Raw genomic sequence first — 20,967 nt, 5'->3', positions numbered from 1 at the left:
CATCTATACAGAATCCCACAAACGCAAAGACTACTGATGATGCAAGTGAAGAGTGACACACAGGCACTTTTTAAACCTTTTCCCTACTTCGCACAAAGGAGCCTGATTAATACTGCAAGGTCCCTTTCCATGTTCCCAGGCTCCCAAGGTGCCATTAACATGACGTGACAAACGTGGTGCTCATGTACAAGACAGAAGAGAGGCTTCGGATTCACTGCTAGAACTGATATCCACAAAGTTTGCAAAACCTTTGTCATCCACAGATCTGGTCTGCTGAGATTCTTTATCACTGCGAAAGCAAGCGATATCCTTAGACCAGGGGCTTTTTTGTTTCTTTGCTGTATGCACGGTAAGAAATACTGAGCAACCAAATAGGCCAAAACATATATAAATATGTTACAGAGTCATAATTAACACTTGCCCTTATCTTGTGCTTTTTTTTTTAAACAATATAAGGATATATATTTGATTATATGCAACAATCTTTTTTCTTTTGCAAATTCTTTTCCATTATGGTTTTTCATAGGATATTGAATGTAGTTTCCTGTGCTACACAGTGGGACCTCACTGTTGAGGTCTATACATACCATTCTATACATACCACTTTGCATCTGGTAATCCCAAACTCTCGACCCAACTTTCCTTTTAATTCATCCTAGTCTATCCTAGCCCATTCTATTCCATTCCATTCCGAGAGAAATACTGGTTGTGATCCACTAAATTGATTGGAAAAACACTGCAAGAGATCTTATATTGAGTAGGGCTTGCCTGGAATAAGACTCGTCTTCAGCATCTAGATGCTAAATCTGAACCCCGTCTGCCTGGTCCCCTGCAGGTCGTGTGTGAGCAATGTCACCTTTGAGATGGCTGCAGGACTGACAGAGAGTACACGTGGCCCTGCTATTACCTGGCTTGGAAGACTCAAGTCTATACCAGCAACTAGCAAGGACTTCTTTATTCAGTGGTGAGCATCACGGGGAAATGGGAGCAAGCACATCAAGCTAAGTCCAGAGCTACCTGAGTTAGGAGCAGTGGAAAGTCAAAGATTCCTCTTGCACTTGGGAGATTTTTGTATAGCTTCTCTCTTGTAGGTGGACTTTCAAGATGGTTTTTGGGGTCAGGCTTACTACCTTCTCTCTAAACATTTTTAAAAAGGAACATTAAACTCTTTCTTCCACAAGGCACTGAGAGGTACTGTACCTTTTTTTCTAGCCATTTTAATGTCTTCTCTTTGCTGTACTTGTAATATTTCTTCTTGTCTACTTCTGCATTAAATTAAAAGAAAAAAAAGACAGTGCAGTAGGTTAAGCAAAAAATAAACTCATAAGGCTATTTCATATACAAGGTAACAGTTTAAAAATTTCAAGGAATTCCCTGGTGGTCCAGTGATGAGGACTCTGTGCTTTCATTGTGAGGGCCCTGGTTCAATCCCCGGTTGGGGAAGTTAAGATTCCACAAGTTGCAAGGTGCAGTCAAAAAATAAGTAACACTTTATATTCTTAAAAAACTCAATTAATAACCCTGAGAGCATTCTTCAGACACTGGAAAAAAAAAAATTCCTAAACAGAACTGGGACACCTCAGGTTCTCACTCACATTAAATGAGTGAGAATTAAAGAAAATTATTAAATTATACAAATAGTTCTCATCACAAGGAGAAACTTTTTTCTCTTCATTGTATCTATATGAGATGGTGGATGTTAACTAAATCTACTGTGATAGTCATTTCAAAATATATGTAAATCGAACTATCATTCTGTACAATATAAACCTACACAGTGACGTATGTCAATTATTTCTTAATAAAACTGAAAACAACTGTACCGATAAATCTGGAGGAAAGGTAACTTTTTAACTGAATATAATTGACAAACAATATTGTATTGGTTTCAGGTATAGTGATTTGATATTTACACATCCTCTGAAATGGTCACCACAGTAAATCTAGTTATTGTCTGAAAAGGTCATTTTAAAAACTCAGCAAATTAACACACTAAGCCATCTTCATTTTTCTGAATAATTTCAAGATCACCCCAATGTTTTCAATGAAAGATTTCTTTTCTAAAATAAAAATGGAAATCCCAAGAAAAAAAACTGAAGCTAAATGCAGGTGCCTAAGAAGTTCATTGCATACATTCAGGAAAAGAATTGTGTTAACTACTTAGAACTGTTCTGGTGGGACTGGTGGAGAAAGAAGAAAAGATTTATCTTTTAATGTATTACCAATATAGCCATAGCTATTTCAGGGGAATTTAGATTTACGATAGGTTCAATTTGGCCCTTTATGGGGATAAAAGTTTCATCTCCTATAAATTATACTTCCTCTTCTCACAATCCAGCTAGCTTTATGTAATCTAACGGCTTAATGTCACGTATAGCATATATATGGTATATGACATTAAGCTGTTATTTCCTCGGTAACACCTCGTTCACGGGGTTTCTTGCTTTCTGTGCCATCAGCAGGGGCAGCTCTTCCCTCCCGCCTCCACGCAGGAGTTAGCTTCAGGACCACTGGGATTCCTAAGGCCAGATGCAAGCTCGCCTTTTTCTTTCCTCTGTAAAGATGCTTTCTCTTTCCTCCGTAATCATGGTGGGAAACGGAAACTGCTTACTCAGGGGTGGTTTTCTGCAGACAGTTAAACTGCTGGAGTTTCAGTGAGACGGTGTGTACGGGGAGGGGCTGGCCTCAGCCAGCTCTTGCTGTGTCCTCCCCATCTCAGCCTGTGGTCGTCAACACTGCGGGCACTAACTAGGAGGCGGACAGAGTCAGGGCTGGCCCTCTGCACCCATGTCCGCAGGACGTGCCACTGGAATAATGAAAAGGAGGGGCTGCAAATGGCCTGCTGGGGAACCAAGGCAGGTGAGGCTAGACTCAGCCTCCCTGGAGCTGATGCAGTATTTCTTTGTACAAAAGGAGGGCTGCTTCTAAGAGCACATGGCCACCACTCAGAACACGTGTGCTGCTGACTCTCAGACCTTCCGACCGTTGCCTGAGACAATCTCCCTAGAGGCTCCCATCCAAGAATCCCACCTTGACTCTGCCGCTCGCTCGTCTCTTGCCTCTGCCTCCAAATTTCGTGAAAGGATGATCTACAACCTGCCACAGCTTTCCTTCCTCTTGCTCACTGTCTGAGCCCCTTGCAGCCCCCTTCCCTCCAGAATGCTGGTTCAGAAGAGGAGACCAGGCTCTGAGCGGTACTGCTGGGGCTCCTACACCCCCAGTCACCTATCAAATGAGGGGATGCACAACATCTGGCACATGGCAAGTCCTTCATGTTATTTAAGAAAAAATGAAATAGCTCATTAGTGATAATAACATCACATCTTCAAGCCTGTGCTAAGCTCTTCACACGTTTTCTCACTGAATGCTCAGAATAAATCTCAGGTGGAAACTACTATTTGTCTCCACCTTAAAAAACTAAGTTTGAGTGAAGTTAAAATAAATTGTCCAAAGTCACTGAGCTGGTAAACAGGAGCACTGGATTCCTTCTCAACCTGGATGGTGTCTGAGAAGCCATGGATTTGGTGTTCATTGCGACCTTATGGACTGCAGACTGCCAGGCTCCTCTGTCCATGGGATTCTCCAGGCAAGAATACTGGAGTGGGTTGCCATGCCCTCCTCCAGGGGATCTTCCCAACCCGGGGATCAAACCCATGTCTCTTATATCTCCTGCATTGGCAGGTAGGTTCTTTGCCACTAGAGTCACCTGGGAAGCCAGGATATCATTTTATCAGTGTGTTAAGAGGTCTTTATACATTTGGGATACACACACACACATATACACACATACACTATCAGATTTTTGTCATGTAACTATTTTCTTTCAACTGTAGTTTGTCTTTTTTTTTTTCTTAATGGTATCTTTCAGAAAAGAGAAGATATTAATTTTACTGGAATGTAATCTACAATTTTTTTAATGGATAGTGGCTTTTGTGTTCTATGAAATCTTTGCCTGTCCTCAAGGTCACAAAGGTTTTCTTCTATGACTTTTTCTAGAAATTCAGTAGTTTTCATTTTTTGCATTTAAGTTATTAATCCATTTCAAGTTAATTTTTGTGTATGATTCTGAGGTAAGAGTCAATGTTGTTTTTCACATGGATACCCAATTTTTCCAGGTCATATGTTGAAAAGATTATCTTTTCTCCCACTGAATTGTCTTGACACCACTGAAGAAAACAACTGGCTACACAAATGTTGGTCCGCTTCTATTCTGCTTGGCTCCATGTAACTCTCTCTTTATCCTTGTTCCAGTGCCATACTTTCTTGTCTGTTGTAGTTTTACGGTAAGTCTTGAATCAGGTTGTATAAGTTTTCCAACTTGTTCTTCTTTTTCAAAATTGTTTTGACTACTACAGATTCTCTGCACAGTTTTATAAATTCTAGAATCAGCTTATCGAATTTTACCAAAAAAAAAAAAAAAAGGCTTGAGAGGCATTGCATTAAATCTAGAGATGACTTTGGAGAAGATGGTCATCTTAACAATACTGAGTCTTCCAACTCATGAACATGGTATATCTATTTATTTAATTCTTTAATTTTTCTTTGCAATGTTTTACCGTTGTTCAGTGTACTGGTCTTGCATATATTATGCTACCTTTATCCCTACAACCTCATGATTTTTTAATATTACAAATGGCATGCTTTTATTCCACTGTCCAATTGTTCACTGCTAATATACAGAAACAGAATTGATTTCTGTATATTGACCTTATATCCTGGGAACTTGTTTATTGGTTCCAGTGATTTTTTTTTTGGTAAATTCTTTTGAGCTTTTTATATACATGACCCATATTGTTGATGCAAAAAGACAATTCACTATTACTTTCTAAGCTATATATCTTAAATTTTGTTCTTATCAAAACCACTAGGACGTCCACCACGTTGGTGAGTAGACGTGGAGAGGACTGACATCCTTATCTTGTCCCAATCTTAGGGAAAAAGTGCGTTCAGTCTTTCACAGTGAAGTATGATATTAGCTTACGTTTATCATGGATGTCCTTTAAAAGAATGAGGAGGTTCCTTTCTATCTCTAATGTGCTGAGAATTTATATAATGACTGAATTTTGTTAAGGGTTTTTCCTACATCTGTTGAGATGATCATACAGTTTTTCTTTTGTTATGCATAAATATGGTGAATCATACTGATTGATTTTCTAATGTTCAACCAACTCTGCACTCCTATGATAAACCTCACTTGGTTTTAACATACTATCCTTTTTACACAGTTAATTTGCTATATTTTTAAAGTATTTTTCAGTCTATGATCATAAAGAATACTAAATTATAGTTTTCTTTTAGCCACTCTGCTTTCATAAAATTAGTTGGGAAATATGCCTTTCTCATTTAATTTCTAAAATAATCTAAGTATCATTATTTCTTTTGAGTATTATTTTTTCCTTCAAGTATCATAGAATTCACTTAATGAAGCCAGGTGGGCCTAGAGCTTTTTTTTTTTTCCCCTAAGTTTTTAAGCTGCAAATTTATTTTGAATTAAACATTCCCTGGACAAGATGATCACTAAGAAATATCCAACTTGAATACCCCAGAATGCTATACAAGGACGAAGTACATAAACTACCACTTAATTTTAAAATTTACCTATTTTGATAAGCAAAGTGGTTTAAAATATTCATGAAGGCCACAGATTGTCCACGATTATGAAAATTACCACAGTATGTTCTGTCAGTTCAGTTCAGCCATTCAGTCACGTCTGACTCTTTGGGACCCCGTGGACTGAAGCACGCCAGGCCTCCCTGTCCCACGCCAACTCCTGGAGTTTACTCAAACTCATGTCCATCGAGTTAGTGATGCCATCCAACCATCTCATCCTCTGTCGTCCCCTTCTCCTCCTGCCTTCAATCTTTCCCAGCATCAAGGTCTTTTTCAATGAGTCAGTTCTTTGCATCAGGTGACCAAAGTATTGGAGCTTCAGCTTCAGCATCAGTCCCTTCAATGAGTATTTTGGACTGATTTCCTTTAGGATGGACTGGTGTATCTCCTTGCAGTCCAAGGGACTCTCAAGAGTCTTCTTCAACACCACAGTTCAAAAGCAACAATTCTTTGCACCCAGCTTTCTTTATAGTCCAACTCTCACATCCATACATGACTTCTGGAAAAACCATAGCTTTCACTAGACAGACACTTGTTGGCAAAGTACTGTCTCTGCTTTTTAATATGCTCTCTAGGTTGATCACAGCTTTCCTTCCAAGGAGCAAGGACCTTTTAATTTCATGGCTGCAGTCACCATCTGCAGTGATTTTGGAGCCCAAAAAAATAAAGTCTGTCACTGTTTCCATTGTTTTCCCCATCTATTTGCCATGAAGTGACTGCACTAGATGCCATGATCTTAGTTTTCTAAGAAACTTTTTCACTCTCCTCTTTCACGCTCATCAAGAGGCTCTCTAGTTCTTCTTTAAGAATGGTGTCATCAGCATATCTGAGGTTATGGATATTTCTCCCAGCAATCTTGATTCCATCTTGTACTTTATCCAGCCACGCATTTCGCATGATGTACTCTGTATATAAGTTACATAAGCAGGGTGACAATATGCAGCCTTCATGTACTCCTTTCCTGATTTCGAACCAGTCTGTTGTTCCATGTCCAGTTCTAACTGTTGCTTATTGACCTGCATACAGATTTCTCAGGAGGCAGGTCAAGTGGTCTGGTATTCCCATCTCTTGAAGAATTTTCCACAGTTTATTCTGATCCACACGGTCAAAGGCTTTGATGTTGGCAATTTGATCTCTGGTTCCGCTGCCTTTCCTAAAACCAGCTTGAACATCTGGAAGTTCACGGTTCACATACTGTTGAAGCTTGGCTTGGAGAATTTTGAGCATTACTTTGCTGGCACGTGAGATGAGTGCAATTGTGCAGTAGTTTGAGCATTCTTTGGCATTGCCTTTCTTTGGGACTGGAATGAAAACTGACCCTTTCCAGTCCTGTGGCCACTGCTGAGTTTCCTATATTTGCTGGCATATTGAGTGCAGCACTTTCACAGCATCATCTTTTAGGATTTGAAATAGCTCAACTGGAATTCTATCACCTCCACTAGTTTTGTTTGTAGTGATGTTTCCTAAGGCTCACTTGACCTTGCATTCCAAGATGTCTGGCTCTAGATGAGTGATCACACCATCATGGTTATCTAGGTCATGAAGATCTTTTTTGTATAGTTCTTCTGTGTATTTTTACCACCTCTTCTTATTATCTTCTCCTTCTATTCTATTGTGTCCTAAACTTAATATTTGCAAGAGTTTGTGAGTTAGATAACACGTACATATCCTGGAAAGGTTTCTTTCCCTAATTTGTCCGGTGCCTGTAAAACTGGTCTTGAACATCTGGAAAGACTGGGTTTACAAAATAAAGATGGAATAAAAAGGAGTCCACCATCAAATAACATGTTCAGCAATTGGGTAATCGGTTCTCAAACTTGAATTTCCCTGATGTATTGTTGAACAAACTGCCTGGAGCACATTTTCACATCTACTTTCTGAATGTTTTCCACAACTGAGAAACTCATATGGTCTCTTTTTTTTCCTCTTGCCTCCTGGGAATAGAAACTTGGCAACGGTGCTTGGGCTATTTTAATCAGGTAAGTTTTCCTGGCTCTTCCTGTTAATCCTATCTGACAATGCAGAGCAGCTTTTGCTTGCAATATGAAACAGAGCATTACACTCAAGACGAAGTTCATAACCCTTTATTAGTCCTTTCCCCTGTCAACTCTCCACTGAATGGGAGCTTTTTTGGCAAGAAACATATTGAGCCCCAGAGCTAGCAGAGACACATCATTTCCTTCACTAATAAAGTGAAGTGCTAACTAAAGCCACCACCATCACCATTCAGGATACAAGCAACTGGGGCTGGGTTTATCCAGTGGGGAGAAGGCAAGGGGTGAAGGTTCTCATAAACCTAGCAGGCTTAAGTGTTAGTTGCTCAGTTCATGTCTGACTTTTTGCATCTCATGACTGTTGCTCACCATGCTCTTCTGTTGGCAGAATTCTCCAGGCAAGAATACTGGAGTAGACTGCTATTCCCTCCTCCAGGGGATCTTCCCAACTCAGGGACTGAACTCAGGTTTCCTGCATTTCAAGCAGATTCTTTACTATCTGAGCCACCAGGCAAGTCGGACACAGCCGGGACACTAACACCTTCATTTTCAGACATTTTTATTATTGTCTGATTATCCTCATTCTCCTACTCAAACCACTTGACTATATATTAATCAATGGACCATCAAACAAGTGTGTACTGGTCATTTACTATATGTGAGCGTGCATGCTCAGTTGCTCAGCTGTGTCAGACTCTTTGTCATCCCATGGACTGTAGCCTGCCAAGCTCCTCTGTACATGGAATTCTCCAGGCAAGAACACTGGAATGAGTTGCCATGTTCTTCTCTAACAGATATGTCCAACCCAGGGATGGAACCCAGGTCTCTTGAACTACAGACAGATTCTTTACCATCTGAGCCACCTGGGAAGCAGTGTTCTTGCCTGGAGAATCCCAGGGACGGGGGAGCCTGGTGGGCTGCCGTCTATGGGGTCGCACAGAGTCGGACACGACTGAAGCGACTTAGCAGCAGTACTTAAACACTAGGAAAGAATTAGAAATCTCTAGTTAGAAGCCTTAATGACACTAACATTTACTGTGCACCCAGCATTCTCTGGGCACTGATTTACTTGTATTATTTCATTTAATTCCTGAAGTATCTCTTTGTGGTAGAGACTATTAATTGTAATACCTAAACAATGTTCATATGCTGGTCATTAGCGATCTCAACAATCTAAAGCTAAGAGAAGGAAAGCTTCATTTTATGACTTAGAACAATTCTGAAGGGGACTAATTATAATGTATAGTAGAATATGAGGAGTACTCTTAACCCTTCACACCCTTCATCTGGCACATTGTGGATGCTGAAAAGTTTGAATGATTTACTCAAAACTATGTAGCAAATACATTTTTAATTTTTCTTGTAGGCCATCAGATCCTGCAATCAGATGACCAGGTTTTTCCTAAAGAAATTATTTCCCTGAGATTTAAAGCAAACATAACAAAATATTAAGAGTGGTTGATTATTGGGGTTGGGGACAAACAGTATTTGTAGTTTTTTACTCTGAGTTTTCCATTATTTTTAAATTTTTCAATAAAAACATTGCTTCACCTGACCATGTGTTTTCATTTTCAAAGCAGATATATCATCAACTTCTATACGGTGCATCCCTGCAAAACCCAGTTTTCACTTCCCTTACACTCTACTGCTGTTGCCCTAACTTGTCATTTGTCTCCATCAGAGTCAAAGCAAAGTAAGATGAAGGCCAGTATTTTACTTACGACTATCCCTAGAGCCTGGCTCTAGTGCTTAATATATGCATCTTAGTAGGTGCTCAATAAATGTTTCCTGAATCAATAAAGGCATAGCTTTTATGCAAGTTTTACACATGGAAACCCAAGGCAAAAAGCAGTTGAGGGACTTACGCAAAGTCACAGCCTCGTTCAAAGAACGGAACTAAAGCCCGAGCCTCGTGAACCCTGGCCCTGCAGGACACAGGCCACCATATTTCACTGGTCCAAACCTCACAGACGGAACAAGCAGTGCAGTAGAGGAAGAATACCGACAAATGGAAGGGAATCTGAGCCAGAACTCTTCCTATAACCCACACGAATAAGCATCACATTCCGCAGGCCTTCCAGCTGCTGTGCTCTCAGACCGGCCAGTTTCCCCAGCAGCCATAAGCCTGACTTCACAGGCCACATGCTATACCTTTCTCCTCTGTCACATGTCGAAGTAACTTCTCAAGTTCAGGAAGTTTCAGCAACAAGATGCAATCCGGGAACATGTCATCCATCACAACTTGATCCAGGGGCTGAAACTTCCCCTGAAAAGACTGTAAGTCAGTCAGGAGGCAAGCACTCCAGTCAACAGACATTATTTTTAAGAAAAGAGAGAAAAAGATACATAATTTCATAGCTGGAACTTTAAACTAAGTTCCAAGCCATCTGTTCCACCCAAGAACTCCCTCTATGGGGACAAGCTCCAGAACTGACTCTCAGCTCCCTTTAGAAAGCTCTTGAAAGCACTGGGGATCCACTGACAAGTGGCAAGAAAGGCTTCAGTTTAAATATTCTCTTTTTCCGAGATAGTAAGAATAATCCACAGGCTTCCCAAGTCTCACTGGCTTCAGATTCCTAGCTTAGTCTATTTTCTTCTGTGATCACCCGAAGTGTTAAATATTTAACTACTTTAAAACAATGATTTACTTATATGTAATGAACTATGCAGTCATGACAGAATCATTTCATAATAAACTACTGTTTCATTTTCCTTTTCTTTACCATGTATACACAAAAAGGTTCTGAAATAAGAAGTTTGTTTGAACATAAAGTCAGTAACAGCTGGGAGAGCTAGACAGAAGAATTATTTTTTACTGATCGTAAAATAAATTGTATATTTAAAAAAAAAATAGGTCACCATTTCAAAAGTGAATGAAAGTGGAAGTGCTAGTCACTTAATTGTGTCTGACTCTTTGTGACCCCCATGACTATCACCCACCGGGCTCCTCTGTCCACAGAATTCTCCAGGCAAGAATATTAGAGTGGGTTGCCATTTCCTTCTCCAGGGGAATCTTCCTGACCCAGGGATCGAACCTGAATCTCTTGCACTGCAGGCAGTTTCTTTACCATCTGAGCCACCAGGGAAGTCCCAAGTGAAAATGTTAGTTGCTCAGTGGTATTTTTCTTAATTAAATAGAGAAAGATCATATCTAAAATATAGGGGAGGAATATCTGAGTGCCTCATGGGCTATTTCAAGGGGGACTTAAAGTATTTGAGAAGAGACAGCAAAACAGTTTACAATGAAAGCCAACCACCACCACGAGCTTCATTCTACATCTGCCAACCTGAGCCAGTAACAGCACCCCCAGAGCCTCCCAGAGAGCCAAGGTGAGGATTAATTCACCAGTCAAGTCAGGTTCTTAATGGGAAACAGGGGAACAGTCGCCCTAAATGGGGGGAAGGCCTTTAAAGGTGCCTCCCTGAACACTTCCAGGGCCTTCCTGGGGGTGACTAGAACCATTTCTGCTCCTCAGATATACATGGCTTAGTAGCCTCACTGCTCTCATGCCCTAATTATACTGGTTATCACAGCAGCTTCCAGATAAGGGGAAACATGATTAAACTAAGGAACAAAACTTGACTAAACCACACTAGAAAACAGAGTAAAGATTCAAGACAGGGGGAGAATATGAGAAAACAAGGTACATGAGGAGAAAGCACAATTTTGAATTTTAAGTCAGTTTCATTACTCAGTGTTTATTGCAAATTAAATTGATATAAATACAAAACAGGAGTTTTGGAAAATGGGCCTAAGTACTCAATGAGAACCCATCAGCTCTTAAACTATTGGGAAACATGTTGAGTGCAAAAATAAGATGTGGCTAAGTGTTTAAATAACACTATTCCTCGATGTTGTTATTTCGAAGGTTTTCAAGCTGTGGTTGGTGGTCCCTGGGAGGCCCCAGTACCCTTGCAGGGGGTCCACAAACTTCAAACTACTTTCCTAATAATGCTATCGTGCTGTCTGCGTTTTCACTGTGCTGACATTTGCACTGATGACTCCAGTGCAAAGGTGGGGAAAACTGCTGGCTTTTCAGCACCAGTCACGATGGTGCCGGCGAACTGCCCAGTGGTCACTGTGTTCTTCACTGCATGGACAAGCCGTTATAAAAACGTCAGTTTACTTAAGGATTTCCTGGACCAAGCAGCAAAACAATTACTTTTATTTAAATCTTGACCCTGAGTGCAAGTCGGTTCAATGTTCTGTGTGATGAAAGTGAAGCGTGGCTAAAGCCCTTCTGCTGTCGCTGAGGCTCAAGGAAATGCATTGTGTAACTATCTGAGTTGTGAGCAGAACTAGCTGCCCTTTACTCGGATTTTCACCTGAAAACATCACTATGGACTATGGTTATTCAGACTTGAGTATTTGACAGAACATCAATGCAGTGAATCTGTCACTTAAAGGGAAAGACTGACAGTATTGTAGCCAATGAAAAAATTTGAACTTTAAACAAAAATTAGAATTGCAGAAAATTTGTATCTGTCACTATGACATGCTTCCCAGCATTCAAAGAGTTTTCTAAAGAGATCACTCAGTTCAGTTCAGTTCAGTTGCTCAGTCGTGCCCGACTCTTTGTGGCCCCATGGACTGGAGGACACCAGGCATCCCTGTCCATCACCAACTCCTGGAGCTCACTCAAACTCATGTCCATCGAGTTGGTGTTGCCATCCAACCATCTCATCCTGTCATCCCCTTCTCCTCCTGCCTTCGGTCTTTCCCAGCATCAGGGTCTTTTCCAATGAGTCAGTTCTTCGTATCAGGTGGCCAAAGGATTGGAGCTTCAGCTTCAACATCAGTCCTTGCAATGAATATTCAGGACTGATTTAATTAAGGATTGACCGGTTGGATCTCCTTGCAGTCCAAGGGACTTTCAAGAGTCTTCTCCAACACCACAGTTCAAATGCATCAATTCTTCAGCGCTATGCTTTCTTTATAGTCCAACTCTCACATCCACACATGACTACTGGAAAAACCATAGCTTTGACTGGATGGACCTTTGTCAGCAAAGTAATGTCTCTGCTTTTTAATACGACGTCTAGGTTGGTCAAAGCTTTTTTTCCAAGGAGCAAGCATCTTTTAATTTCATGGCTGCAGTCACCATCTGCAGTGATTTTGGAGCCCAAAAAAATAGTCTGTCACTGTTTCCACTGTTTCCCCACCTATTTGCCATGAAGTGATGGGAACAGTTGCCATGGTCTTAGTTTTTTGAATGTTGAGTTGTAAGCCAGTTTTTTCAATCTCCTCTTTCACTTTCATCAGGAGGCTCTTCCGTTCCTCCAGTAATATTAAATTAACAAAGGTGTGTGTGTGTGTGCATGCGTGCTTGTGTTCTGTGGACATTTGGAAGACCTGAAAAATTCAGTGAGACAATATTTTCCAAATGGGCTTATGATTTTTATTTTCAAAATAAATAAATAAATAAGACTATTTTTAAATTTCTCAGTTTTAATTTCTGATGTAGTCAATGAAACTGTACTGTTAGTCACTCAGTTGTGTCTGACTCTTTGTGACCCCATAAACTATAGCCCACCAGAGTGCTCTGTCCATGCAATTCTCCAGGCAAGAATATTGTAGTGGGTTGCTAATCCTTTTCCAGGGGGTCTTCCTGACCCAGGGATTGAACCTGGGTCTCCAGCACTGCGGGTGGATTCTTTACAATCTGAGGCCCCTGGGAAGCCCAATGCAGTCAATATTGATAGATAAAACACATAGGAACAAAAAGCTCTTTGGGATCCTTAATAATTATTAAGTGTAACGGTATCCTAGGACCAAAGTATTTCACAACCTCTGTTTGGAACTATTACTATTAATAAACTCTGTCTTTATATTACAAAGGTAAATTTTACTGTCTGGGATTCCTTAAGTCTCGGCTATAGCTTCCCCATTAATGAGCTTTTTGCTGGACACACACTCCAGTGTACCTATTTCACAGTCTCTCACAAAGAAGAAAATGAAAGACAATAAATCTACTTTCTGCTCTTAAGGATTGAGGTCTTAACATCTGCACTGTATTTCAAAACGAATGAGGTTTTCATTGTTAGGCTTTGTCAAACAAGGAAGGGAGGAAACACAGAGGGGTAGGCGGTTCTCAGAAGTCTCTGGTGAACCAGTCCAGAGGTCATGGTGCAGTGTCTCAGGCCTGCCGACCAGTGCTCCAATCCACACTGGCACACACGATGCAGGCGTGCAACACCAACCAAGTTACATCTCAACTGTGGGGGATCTACACTGGGGCCACTGTAAGGACAGAGAGGAAGTTAAACAAGAAAAAAAGCTATTCTATTTCCCCACTGTCAATATCTCAACCTGGGAAACTCACCTCTTTATCGGCCTTTATAAGGTAGTGGAGAAGCAGAAACAGAGGGTCCACAGGTGTGGCAAAGTGAAGAAGACCTCCTATAGATTAAAAAGAGAATTCAATGTTCTGGAAAGACAATTGAGTCATTTCATCTTAATCCTAATGTGGAAACCACCCACTGAAAAATATATGTGAAACTCCAAATTCAGAAGCTCCCCCTATTCAGGCCCAAGAATCTCTCAAGGGCAGAACGTGGTCCCTGAGGTTCTACTCCAAAGAGCTTCAAATCCTGGTGCAGAGAGGGGAGCCAAGACGCTCAACTGGATCTTCAACTTTCCATTTCTTCTTCAGAAATCATTTTTAACAGAGGCCCTCCTCTCCCCACCTCCCATTCCTCCCCCACCCCCCCAAAATAGCAGGGTTGGGGGGAGAGAGGACAGAATGTGAACCAGGCAAGTATTAGGAAACCACTGTAAGTCCATCTACAGAGCTGCAGTAAAATGTAACTTCCTGTGCTTTTGAGGATGAAGCCATGGGAAAGTGATATTATTCCCTCTGTACATGGCTCCTTCTATGTGTTCTGGGCTCACAGTCAATGACTCAAAGCTCAGAGGTTGTTACCCACCCCAGATCCTGACCATCCCCCAAAGAAAAAATGCAGGTGGGTAGGTGTCTAACAAGACTGAGCATAGGAAACTGGGATCTCTGCAGTCAGATGAGTGATGCTCACTAGGCTGAAAGGAAAATAGGCAAATCAAACCAACTAGGCCTCCTGGACCTTACTTTTCTTTAGTCTATCACATCCCCTCCAAACATCCCAGAATCCTTCCATGGAAGTGACACAGAAGAGCAATAAGCAATTCATTTATCTCCATACTTACCAATTTGGTTTCAGGAAACAGGTACTGATTTTTATTCTCTAACACTGCAACCCAACTATACAGCCAAGAAATTCTAACCCTAAGTTATATACGTGAATACATTTCATAGTATGTTTAAGAAAAAATTAAGGGCATAATTTTATATGGTGACCCTAGTTAATGATTTTTTTTTAAAGTAGAAGGAAGTTTATGAAAACAATCTATCAGAAACTCTAAGCCCAGTTTATATGAGACATCTACTATATTCAGAAATTAGAAACAGGTTTCTCAATATCCTAGTGGCCATTCTTAAAAACAGCTCCTTCTTCAAGGTTACGTTTAAAAAGAAGACTATGAAAAAAAAACAGGCACCTTTGCTGAGAACCAAAAACTAAAAAAAAAAAAAAAGTCTATTTAAAAAAAAAAGCAGGTACCAACTCAAGACAGTTCAGAAGAGCTGGTCACTGCCTCTGAATGTTTTCCAGTTTCATCTGGATATTACTGTGTCTATGCAGCTAAACCCAAAGGCAAGTATACCACACTAGAAGTTGGAACTCTTACGTACTAGCAAATGAAAAATAAAAGGGAACAATAAAAAGGAAAGTATACTTGGCACCTACCACAGTCTACCATTGCCTTTTGGCAACTGAAAACCACTTCAAATGTTCTCATGCACACAGGTATATGAAATACACTGCCAGCAATAAACCCTTCTTCTGGATGTCTTACAAGAAAGGTCAAGAGGCCTTTCAACCTTAGCGCTAGGTGGTGGCTTAGACACTCGACAGAAGGCAGGGGCTTAGGAAGCAACAGAAACAAGACAAAGGAACAGTGGGAACTGAGATGGCCTCAACCACCCCAGGATGCACACCCCCTCCCCACCCAAGCAACAGAAAAAATGAGACAGCGGGAACTGAGATGGCCTCAACCACCCCAGGATACCCCTCCACCCCACCCCCAGCACCTCAGAACTGGCAGGGCTACATTTGGTATCCTGTCTCCTTCAGAGTCCACAATGACCCAAAACAAAGGAAAATAGAGAGAAACTGGATGTTGGGTGTGTGTGTTGGGGTGTAGGGTGAAAGTGAGAGTCATTCAGTCTTGCCTGACTCTTTGTGACCCCCTGGACTATACAGTCCATGGAATTCTCCAGGCCAGAATACTGAAATGGGTAGCCTTTCCTTTCTCCTGGGATCTTCCCAAACCAGGGACTGAACCCAGGTCTCCCACATTGCAGGTGGATTCTTTACCAGCTGAGCCACAAGGGAAGCCCAGAGGATAGGGAAGGTGGGGGCTTGCAATGGTAATTTATATGACAAAGCATTCAAAAATATCTTTGTTCTATTCTATTCTACTTTATTGATAGAAGCTATAGCAGTATCCATTTACAATGGAAACAAGATGTTAAAAAATTTGAAGACTCGCAAAAGAGGCTAAAAGAAGAGCAAAGAGTTTTAGTCAACACAGTGTGTACTCCATAGTACAAAAGTCATCTTACTTCTGACTCAGGGTGCGACAGTGTTTTAGGAGAAAAAAAATCAGAGTTGTTATTAACAGCTAAAAATTTCCTGACACCTAAGACACAAAGTTGTTGATCTAAACTTGTTCAAACCATCTTTCCTTTCTCCTTGATTAAACCCTACTCTGATGCCAGCAACAACAACAAAAAACAATTATGGACTAGACTCCGAGCCAGGCAGACTGTCTCAAGACTTCACGCGTGAAGGATTGGCAATGTCAGCTTATGTGTTTAGTTAATGGAAATATATACACTAGTCACTTACCTGATTGAACTGATTCATTTATAAACCAAGAATGGTTTTTTTCCTTGAAAACTTTTATTTCAAACAGCTGCGGTAGACACATGTTGATCAAGTAAATGGCTCCTTCCCCTGTTAAGACAAATCTGTTTTTCATTTGTAAGTTTTCACACACACACACACACACACACACAAAAGACTAATAGTTCTGAGAAATGTTCCTAATATGAACATAAACATACATACACAGTCTATACAAAGTTACTCCAAGGAAGGCTTGTAGCTATTACACACAAATGCTTGTTTCCCAACTCTATAATCCTCACTGAACTTAGACCAATAAATACAAAAGGGCAAATCATTTATCTTAACTGCTCCAAAGCCTCTCATTGAGTCCTCCATCACTCCTAAGCCACTCAAACCCAAATGGCTCGGTCAGATTAACTGAGTTGGCCTGTCAGGGGGTTGCAGCCTCCCACACCGAGGGACAAGATGGGGTCCGCACACCCTAGAGGGGAGGCCCCCGGGAGGAAGGCCAGGGCCCACAACAGCAGCACACTTTCAGCCGTGAGGAGTGAGGAGAGCCATGCCCAACTAGATGAAAATCTCCCTTTCCTCAGAGTCCCCAGAAAAAGGACCAGTAGAAGGGGTGAGGACTGCACTCATCTGCGTGAATCCCTTCAATGCAGGAATTTCCTTCCAAACAGCAGAGTCGGGGCCCTGAATTAGAACCTATCTCAACTGCATCTGGGCGTGTGCCCTTGGGGAAGCGCTGCCACCCTTTCTGTACCTGTTTCCACGCCTGTAACGTGGGAGCAATACTGAACTGCCTCACCAGAGATTTTTTAAGGATTAAAAAGAGAATATGGGCACGTAAAGCTCCTAGCACAGCACATTAGTTAGTGCTCAGCAAAGGTTAGCCTTTATCTTCCCATAGTCAGTAAAGCAGTGTTGTCCATGGACATTTAGAATTTTCCAGGAAGCCTGGCTTTTCTTTGTATTTTACCTTTGTTAAATGCTTTACTGGTTATCTAAGATTTCTCTTGCAAAAACACTTCACACCTCATGTTACATTTATGCATACTAAGGAATTCCAAATAATATAGCTGACTGATTACATCCAATTTCGTTATGAGGAAAAGGAAACTGGAATGAGTTTCTGCCTCTCTTGCTACTTCTATTTACGTGTCCTTCCAACAACAGTAACAACGCAGCACCGCCCGCTGATGCCTCTTGCTGTCACTATTCAGTATGACAGTCCCCAGGAGGAGGACCTAGTCTGCTAAATATCAGACAGCTATTTAAAACCTTGTAAAATTAAGAAGAACCTTATAAATCTCGTAAAATAAATTGATGGAAAAACAATTTCACAAAGATAAATAATGTCATCAATATCACCATATATTTAGTATATTTTAATACTTTTGCCAGAAAATGATAAGACAAAGGAAAATACACTGAGTGTAGAGTTAAAATTATTCCTGATAAAATGTGTATTTCCTCAAAATACAATGTTTTTTAATGCAAAAAAAAAATCATCCTTGACAGGAAATATATATATACTTTTTGGTCTGAACAAAATAAGGGAAGTACAGCTAAAAATGAAAGTATTCAAAACCTTGGCATGTCCAGTAAAATCTTCCCCTGCCCCTTTTTTAAACTCAGGTTATTTATTTTACTTTATAACGTGAGTATAAATGGAATCTTATATTGGATAGCTACTTTAAGAAAAGCTGGCTTTAAAAGGCCAAGGAAAACTCATCTGTTTTCAGAGAGAAATCAAACATGCTATGCTTTTTTGTTTTGCCAGCATTTCTGATGAATAAACAGTTCTATGGATTAAAATTATGAAGAAATTAAAAAAAACGTTCAGGTCAAGTGAATTATCTTAGAAGACTGGTTATGTCATTAGCTTGCTTTTGTCATCACGTAATATTGTTTTACCTTTAAAAGCTAGACAGGGAGAAAAAACATGAGAAGACAAATGTACACACTTTTCAGCCACAACGTTTTAAAAATGTTCAAGTTATCAGGGGAGAAGGGAGGAGAGGGGCACTTACCTGAACATGGGTTAGCCAGTTTTACAAACACAAGCCCACTTTTCATCTTCTTTGAAGCATCCTTCAAATATTCTGGAAAGAAATACGTTGTAAAATTAGAAGACCGCTGCTTTGTTGCTCACTTGGCTCTTTTTCCTTCTTCTCTTTATATGATTTTTCTTTCTAAAAATCTTAGCTCTGTTCTACTGCTTATAAACTATGTGATGTTGTGCAAATTACCAATTTCTCTGAGAAGTGCAGTGGAATCTAAGGTAGTTTTAATTTACTTCTTGGAGAAGTGACGAGGAGCAGGACTCAGATGGCCGGCTTAAACCTTGGCTCAGCCACCTGACTGCTGTCACCTCAGGCAAGATTCCTCATGTCCTGTCTCAGGTGTCACATTTATAAAATGATGACGATGGACGGATACCTGCCTTTCCAAGGATTAAATGAGCTAATCTGTTGAAAGTTCTTAACGTACTCAGACAAACAGAAACCCATAATAAATGACAGCTTTTATTACTTTAATTATTTTATTGTTACTATTATTATGAAACAGAACATTTAAAAGATAAATATTTCCTATAAATTTATGTTTTTTGCCCATAATTATGATTACCTAACTCACATTCTCTGTCCATTTTTTTAGTAGGACATTTATATTTACTACCTTATTAGGAGTCTTTATACAGTAAGGATATAAACTCATTTTTTAGTGATTTTTTTAGGGGGCAGGGGAAGGGGCTGTGTGGTGTGGCTTGCAAGATCTGTTCCCTGACCAGGGATTTGACCTGGGCCAGAGCAGCAAAAGTCTCCAATCCTAGCCAGTAGGCCATCAGGGAGCTCCCTGTTTTTAATGATTATTTTGCCACTTAGGAGATAAACAAATCTTTGCATAATCTCATCAATATTTTCCTTCATGGTTATCCCTTTTGCGTCATACTTAGAAAGTCCTTCTCTTCCTCAAGACTATCTGAATTGCCCTTATTTTCTTCTAATGCTTTTAAATTATATTTAACCTATTTGGAATACATCCCCTATAAAATAAGAGGAGGAGATTTCCAATTTTCACTTTTGCAGTGAGTTGTCCACTTGTTTCCACATCATCTACTGAGTGTGCACGTGCTAAGTCACTTCAGTCGTGTCTGACTCTTTGGGACCCTCATGGACTGTAGCCCACCAGGGATCCTCTTCCATGGGATTTTCCAGGTAAGAATACAAGAGTCCAGAGTAGGTGGCCATGCCCTCCTCCACATCCACTGAATAACCTAAGTTAAATGTTTAAGACACATTTATAAGTCTGTTTGTGGACACTGTACTTTGACCCACGAGTCTGTGGCTGTATTAGCATTAGTACTTCAATATCTTAATTACTATAGCTTTAAAAGACATTTTAACATCTGTTGAGAAGAAACCCAATTTAACGACCAAAAACAAAAATGAAAAGGACAAAAATAGGCAAAACAACTATTTTCAATACACTGAGGATGAGGCGATACAGGAGAGTGATGTCTGAGAGATGAGAAACAAATGAGGGGAGCCCTGTCGCCCCAGCTTACTGCCATGAGAGAGCTCCCAGGCCACGGTGCAGAATGGGAGATCCCGGCTGAAGCCTGGCGGACTCCCTGAGCTGAAGAGATGGAGTGGAGAGTTCTCAGGACGCCACGGCTAGAGTTCCCAAGTCAGCAAAGGCGCGAGCTACGAGCAGAGAAAACCCCGGAGACCTGTAAAGGGTACACAGCTCGAACATTCAGCAGAGTACTGCTCAGTGCGTGCACGGATCTGCCAAAGGGTGGGAGAAAAACTGGCCAAAGAGATTAGAGGGAACAGTGCCCCAGATTCACACGGGGCCCTGCACTGGGCCTGTTCCCAGGCAGACTGGAGAACCTTACAATTCAGAAGACACTGGGCACAGCGCTCCAAAGGGTCCTGCCTCAGTGGTAAGGGGCCAACAGCCCTTGACGAAATGCTGCCAGTCCCACCGAACGAATTCTAAAAGCAGGACCTAAGAGAACCAACTATTTCAAGTACCTCCACTGTGTCCCAGAATGAAGCTTGAGGTTATTTAAGGAATACAAATACATTCATCTGGCAAAAAGGTAAAAGTCACAATGTCTGGTGTCTAATCAAATATTACTAGGCATTCAAAGAAGCAAAAAAAATGTGACCCACAATGAGAAAAGAAATAAAGAAATCAATTACTGAGAGGGGGTACTGACGTTAGATACAGATGTTAAAATGTAGAGATAAAAGAATTAAAAACAGTATTCCTCAGGTACTAAAAAACTAGAGACAGAAGATTTTTTTAAGACCCAAGCTGAGATGAAAGATATACCAGATGCAATTAATGGCATAAGGTTAATAAACTTGAAGACACAGCAACAGAAACTATCTAAAATGAA

The 20,967-nt window shown here is 40.6% G+C and overlaps 1 protein-coding gene across 11 annotated transcripts in view; it reads right to left on the bottom strand.

Moving 5' to 3' along the window:
• The window catches only part of RNASEH2B (ribonuclease H2 subunit B), a 95,174-nt gene that overhangs the window by 52,837 nt on the left and 21,370 nt on the right, over window positions 1-20,967 (bottom strand). For 4 of the 11 annotated variants that reach the window (XR_011259367.2, XM_069601410.1, XM_069601418.2 and 1 more), the window contains exons 2-6: window positions 18,587-18,658; window positions 16,551-16,658; window positions 13,928-14,004; window positions 9,756-9,870; window positions 1,201-1,265 (exon numbers count right to left, since the gene is read on the bottom strand). Coding sequence is in view for 9 of the 11 variants with exons in the window: in XM_069601410.1 (XP_069457511.1) it covers window positions 1,201-1,265; window positions 9,756-9,870; window positions 13,928-14,004; window positions 16,551-16,658; window positions 18,587-18,658 (437 nt within the window). In the remaining 2 variants the exon portion in view is untranslated. Of the gene's footprint in view, window positions 1-1,200; window positions 1,266-9,755; window positions 9,880-13,927; window positions 14,005-16,550; window positions 16,673-18,586; window positions 18,659-20,967 lie in introns of all 11 variants that reach the window. The other 7 variants (XR_011259366.2, XM_069601409.2, XM_069601417.2 and 4 more) reach the window with 3 other exon arrangements.

This window comes from Ovis canadensis, chromosome 10 (assembly GCF_042477335.2).
Source record: "Ovis canadensis isolate MfBH-ARS-UI-01 breed Bighorn chromosome 10, ARS-UI_OviCan_v2, whole genome shotgun sequence".
Lineage (NCBI taxonomy): Eukaryota > Metazoa > Chordata > Mammalia > Artiodactyla > Bovidae > Ovis > Ovis canadensis.
This window is presented reverse-complemented; position numbering and strand designations above follow the sequence as displayed.